The sequence below is a fragment of the Procambarus clarkii genome, chromosome 41 (assembly GCF_040958095.1).
Source record: "Procambarus clarkii isolate CNS0578487 chromosome 41, FALCON_Pclarkii_2.0, whole genome shotgun sequence".
Classification (NCBI taxonomy): Eukaryota; Metazoa; Arthropoda; class Malacostraca; order Decapoda; family Cambaridae; genus Procambarus; species Procambarus clarkii.
Genome location: NC_091190.1, coordinates 36317912 through 36324206, shown reverse-complemented (window position 1 = coordinate 36324206; position 6295 = coordinate 36317912). Strand labels below are relative to the sequence as shown.

General features: G+C 39.8%; 1 protein-coding gene across 1 annotated transcript; it reads left to right on the top strand.

Annotated features, from left to right (window-relative positions):
- Positions 1–4876: 4876 nt before the first annotated feature.
- Positions 4877–6019, top strand: LOC138373255 (U1 small nuclear ribonucleoprotein C-like). The gene is made up of 2 exons (XM_069339295.1): positions 4877–5470; positions 5702–6019. Exons 1-2 carry the CDS (start codon positions 4889–4891, stop codon positions 6017–6019), a joined length of 900 nt encoding a protein of 299 aa, XP_069195396.1. The 5' UTR covers positions 4877–4888.
- The last annotated feature ends 276 nt before the right edge of the window (positions 6020–6295 follow it).

Here is a 6295-nt window from a genome sequence, read left to right as displayed (position 1 = left end):
AATAATGAATTAAAAAAAGTCCACTTATGGATGTCAACGAACAAACTAACATTAAACATCGAAAAGACTTACTACATCTTATTTGGAAGCAAATCATCAAATGCAATTCAGCTACAGATAGACAACATTAACATCAGTAATAAAAATGATGGCAAGTTTCTTGGCCTATTCCTAGACAAGAGACTCAACTTCAGCACCCACATTCAACACATAACTAAGAAAGTCTCTAAGACAGTTGGTATACTCTCCAAAATCAGATATTATGTTCCTAACTCTGCTCTCCTCTCACTATATTATGCACTAATCTACCCCTATCTTAATTATGGTATCTGTGCATGGGGGTCTACCACTGCAAACCACCTTAAGCCCATCATCACACAGCAAAAATCTGCTATCAGAATAATAACTAACTCTGCTTTCAGACAACACTCAGCTCCCTTGTTTAAATCTCTAAACTTGCTAAATATTAACTCCCTCCACACATTCTCTTGTGTCAACTACATTTACAAAACCCTGTTCTTAAATGCAAACCATGCTCTGAAACTCTCCCTGGACAGATGTAATAGGACCCATTATCACCACACCAGAAATAAATATCTCTTTGATATCCCCAGGGTCAAACTTAATCTGTGTAAACACTCTATGCAAATTAAGGGACCTAGTCTATGGAACTCACTCCCTAGTGAATTGAAAAACTGTAAAACTTTTGCCTTATTTAAAAGCAAAACCAAAAAGTACCTAACTTCATCTATTTAGTTTCCTACACTGAGCTTTAAATTTGCTCTGTACCTAGTGGTACCCAATCTCCTAATTTTTATGTAATATCAAACAACCTTATCATTGTGTTCATTGCTGTCTTCTTTTATGTGCTAGCCATATGCTGTATTGTGACTACCAATTTTTGTCAACTACCATTCAAGCTGTCATTGCAATCAATCTTATATTGTTTCTGCTGTATTGTGCCTACCAATTTGTTGTCAACTACCATTTTAAGATGTCATTGCAATCAATCATAGCTACCTATGTGCTTTAATATACTGTACCTATAATTTTCTCTCATCTTTTTTTTTTCATTCCATGTAATCTGTTATCATTTTTTTGTCTATAAATTTTGCAAGTATTTACCTCCTTAAAATTTTCTTAGATTAAGGACCTGCCCGAAACGCTGCGCGTGCTAGTGGCTTTACAAGACTGTAATTACCATAATTGTATCCTCACATTCCTTATGTACATTCTTGTATATGCATAAATAAATAAATAAATAAATAAATAACTTGGGTAAATACTGGTTCAGTAACAGGGTTGTTGATTTGTGGAACCAATTGCCGCGTAACATTGTGGAGGTGGGGTCCCTCGATTGTTTCAAGCACGGGTTGGACAAGTATATGAGAGGGATTGGGTGGTTATAGAATAGGAGCTGCCTCGTATGGGCCAATAGGCCTTCTGCAGTTACCTTTGTTCTTATGTTCTTATGTTCTTAATTAACTTAGTCATCCTACGTTGGACACGTTCAAGTGAATTTATATCCATTCTATAATACGGCGACCAAAACTGAACTGCATAATCTAAATGGGGCCTAACCAGACCAAGATATAGCTTAAGAACCACACCAGGTGTCTTGTTACTAACGCTTCGATTAATTAATCCCAGTGTCCTATTTGCCTTATTACGAACATTCATGCATTGATCCTTTTGTTTTAAATTCTTACTAATCATAACTCCCAGATCCCTTTCGCAATCCGACTTCGCAATCTCAACACCATCTAGCTCGTATCTTGTAACTCTATCATCATTACCTAGCCTCAGAACTTTACATTTATCAGCATTAAACTGCATTTGCCAATCCTTTGACCATTTCAAAACCCTATCTAGATCAACTTGAAGTGATAGTGAGTCCTCCTCCGAATTAATTTCCCTACCGATTTTCGTATCATCGGCAAATTTGCAAATGTTGCTACTCAAACCTGAATCTAAATCATTTATATATATTATAAACAACAGAGGTCCCAGGACAGAGCCCTGAGGTACTCCACTAACAACATTATCCCACTCTGACTTAACCCCATTTATACTATGGAACAATTGATTTGTGGAACCAATTGCCGCGTAACATTGTGGAGGTGGGGTCCCTCGATTGTTTCAAGCACGGGTTGGACAAGTATATGAGTGGGATTGGGTGGTTATAGAATAGGAGCTGCCTCGTATGGGCCAATAGGCCTTCTGCAGTTGCCTTTGTTCTTATGTTCTTATGTTCTTACTAACTCTCTGTTTCCTTTGGAATAGCCATGCCCTAATCCAAGTTAATATAGCACCCCCAATACCACGAGCTTCTATTTTTTTAATTAGTCTTTCATGTGGCACTGTATCAAAAGCTTTGCTAAAGTCAAGGTACACAACATCACAATCTTTACCACTATCAACTGCCTCAACTATGCTGGAATAAAAAGTTAGCAAATTTGTTAAACATGAACGGCCATTTGTAAAATCATATTGCGACTCATTTATTAATTTATGTTTTTCAAGATGGAGACGAATTGTATTTGCAATTATTGATTCAAGTAACTTTCCCACAATAGACGTTAGGCTAATTGGCCGATAGTTTGACGCAAGTGATCTATCTCCTTTCTTAAAAATTGGTACCACATTAGCTACCTTCCATGACTCTGGCACTCTGCCTGACTCTATTGATTTATTAAATATGGTAGACAGTGGCTCGGAAAGCTCCTCTTTGCATTCTTTAAGCACCCTGGCAAACACTTCATCTGGCCCTGGGGATTTGTTTGGTTTTAGTTTTTCTAATTGTTTAATTACATCCTCCCTGGTAACTGCTAAACTAGTCAACCTGTCCTCATCCCCACCCACATGGACTTGTTCGGCTGAAGGCATATTGTTAAGTTCTTCTTTAGTAAATACAGATATAAAATATTTGTTAAAAATACTACTCATCTCCTTGTCATTATCCGTTATTTGACCTGTCTCAGATTTTAATGGACCTATCCTTTCCCTAGTCTTAGTTCGATATAACTGAAAAAACCCTTTAGGATTTGACTTTGCTTGCTCTGCTATGCGAACTTCATAGTTTCTTTTTGCTTTCCTAATCTCTTTTTTAACATTTCTAACCAGTTGAATTTGTGGAACCAATTACCGCGTAACGTGGTGGAGGTGGGGTCCGTCGATTGTTTCAAGCGTGGATTGGACATGAATAAGAACATAAGAACAAAGGCAACTGCAGAAGGCCTATTGGCCCATACGAGGCAGCTCCTATCTATAACCGCCCAATCCCACTCATATACATGTCCAACCCGCGCTTGAAATAATCAAGGGACCCCACCTCCACAATGTTACGCGGTAATTGGTTCCACAAATCAACAACCCTGTTACCGAACCAGTAATTACCTCAAGTCTTTCCTAAATCTAAATTTATCCAATTTAAACCCATTGTTTCGTGTTCTGTCTTGTGTTGATACTTTTAATACCCTTTTAATATCCCCCCGGTTATGTCCATTCATCCACTTGTAAACCTCTATCATGTCACCCTTAACTCTTCGCCTTTCCAGTGAATGCAATTTAAGCTTTGTTAATCTTTCTTCATATGAAAGATTTCTAATTTGGGGAGTTAACTTAGTCATTCTACGCTGGACACGTTCAAGTGAATTTATTTCCGTTCTATAGTACGGCGATCAAAACTGAACTGCATAATCTAAATGAGGCCTAACCAGAGCAAGATATAGCTTGAGAACCACACCAGGTGTCTTGTTACTAACGCTTCGATTAATAAATCCTAGTGTCCTATTTACCTTATTACGAACATTCATGTATTGATCCTTTTGTTTTAAATTCTTACTTATCATAACTCCCAGATCCCTATCGCAATTCGACTTCGCAATCTCAAAACCATCTAGCTCGTATCTTGTAACTCTATCATCATTACCTAGCCTCAGAACTTTACATTTATCAGCATTAAACTGCATCTGCCAATCTTTTGACCATTCCAAAACCCTATTTTGATCAACTTGAAGTGATAGTGAGTCTTCTTCCGTGTTAATTTCCCTACCGATTTTTGTATCATCTGCAAATTTACAGATGTTGCTACTCAAACCTGAATCTAAATCATTTATATATATTATAAACAACAGAGGTCCCAGGACAGAGCCTTGAGGCACTCCACTAACAACATTATCCCACTCTGACTTAACTCCATTTATGCTAACTCTGTTTCTTTTGGTATAGCCATGCCCTAATCCAAGTTAATATATCACCCCCAATACCATGAGCTTTTATTTTTTTAATCAGTCTTTCATGTGGCACTATTAAAATCTTTGCTAAAGTCAAGGTACACAACATCGCAAACCTTATTACTATCAACTGCCTCAACTATGCTGGAATAAGAAGATAGCAAATTTGTTAAACACGAACGGCCATTTGTAAAACTATGTTACGACTCATTTATTAATTTATGTTTTTCAATATGAAGACGATCTTGTGGTATTTTTATTGAGTAGTTTATTATTTATTTTATTGTGGTAGTTTATTGAGGTAATAAGATACATCTCAAAATGATAGAGTAGCTTAGGGTATTTCTACCCCTCTTTTTATTCATAAATAGCCTAAACATTCACATTTATTAATATGATGCATTTTTAAACTTTAATGCTTTTATCAGAATGTAAAACATAAAATACTTTATTAACAAAACGGAGAGACAAGTTCCAGCATCCAGCAACTTCTGGCGCCTGAGGCAGCAGCTATATAACCCTAAGCAGCCGCGGGTTGGTCAGTTACCGCCCCACACCTGTGATAGCTAAGTCCACTACGGGCTCACCATAGCTTGAAATCTTTTATTCCAAGTAGGTCATTGGACCCAAACCTAACCTGACGACGCTCAATCATGGCAAAATACTACTGTGATTACTGCGACACCTACCTCACACATGACTCTCCCTCGGTGCGGAAGACTCACTGCGAGGGGCGAAAACACAAGGAAAATGTCAAAATGTACTACCAGAAGTGGATGGAGGACCAAGCTCAGTCTCTGATTGATGCAACAACTGCTGCATTTAAAGCCAGGAAGATTCCAAAGGGAGCAGCCATTCCTCCACCGAGCAGCATGCAAGGAGGTCCAGGAGGTCCTGTTGGGCAAGAAGGTACATGCGGTTCAGGGCCTCAGAACATGGGTGGTCCTGGAGGTCCCCCAATAGGGCCAGGAATGGGGAACATGGGCCCTCCAGGCATGGCTGGTGCAAACATACCAGGCAACATGGGTATGCCCCCAATGGGTCCAAGAGGACCTATGATGGGGCCACCAATGATGGGTGGCTCAAGCATGCCACCAGGTATGATGCCAGGGATGCAGCCTCTAATGGGTGGTCCCATGGGATCAATGGGACCTCCACAGATGTCTGGACATCCACAGATGTCTGGACATCCACAGATGTCTGGACATTCACACATGTCTGGACATCCGCAGATGGCTGGACATCCACAGATGTCTGGACATCCACAGATGTCTGGACATCCACAGATGTCTGGACATCCACAGATGTCTGGACATCCACAGATGGCTGGACATCCACAGATGTCTGGACATCCACAGATGTCTGGACATCCACAGATGGCTGGACATCCACAGATGTCTGGACATCCACAGATGTCTGGACATCCACAGATGTCTGGACATCCACAGATGTCTGGACATCCACAGATGTCTGGACATCCACAGATGTCTGGACATCCACAGATGTCTGGACATCCACAGATGTCTGGACATCCACATATGTCTGGACATTCACAGATGTCTGGACATCCACAGATGGCTGGACATTCACACATGTCTGGACATCCGCAGATGGCTGGACATCCACAGATGTCTGGACCTCCACAGATGGCTGGACATCCACAGATGGCTGGACATCCACAGATGTCTGGACATCCACAGATGTCTGGACATCCACAGATGTCTGGACCTCCACAAATGTCTGGACATCCACAAATGTCTGGGCCTCCACAGACAAGACCATAAATCATATATATGTAGAGCGTAAATAGGTGGCCGAGGGCCTATAGACACTTCTATGTTACACGACCTGTGTAACCATAAATCATATATATGTAGAGCGTAAATAGGTGGCCGAGGGCCTATAGACACTTCTATGTTACACGACCTGAGATCACAAACATCTACCATCTACTCATGCTCACTTTAATTTATTTCAATCTATTATAATATGTGTTGTAGCTAATAAGTTAATCATAAATATCAACAACACTTGTTCAGTGAATATTGAAAAATAAATAT

Coding starts and splice junctions, on each gene's coding strand:
- LOC138373255 (XM_069339295.1), top strand. CDS start 4,889: ATGGCAAAATACTACTGTGATTACTGCGACACCTACCTCACACATGAC. Junction 5,471..5,701: donor TGTCTGGACATCCGCAGATG/GCTGGACATCCA, acceptor GGACATCCACAG/ATGTCTGGACATCCACAGAT.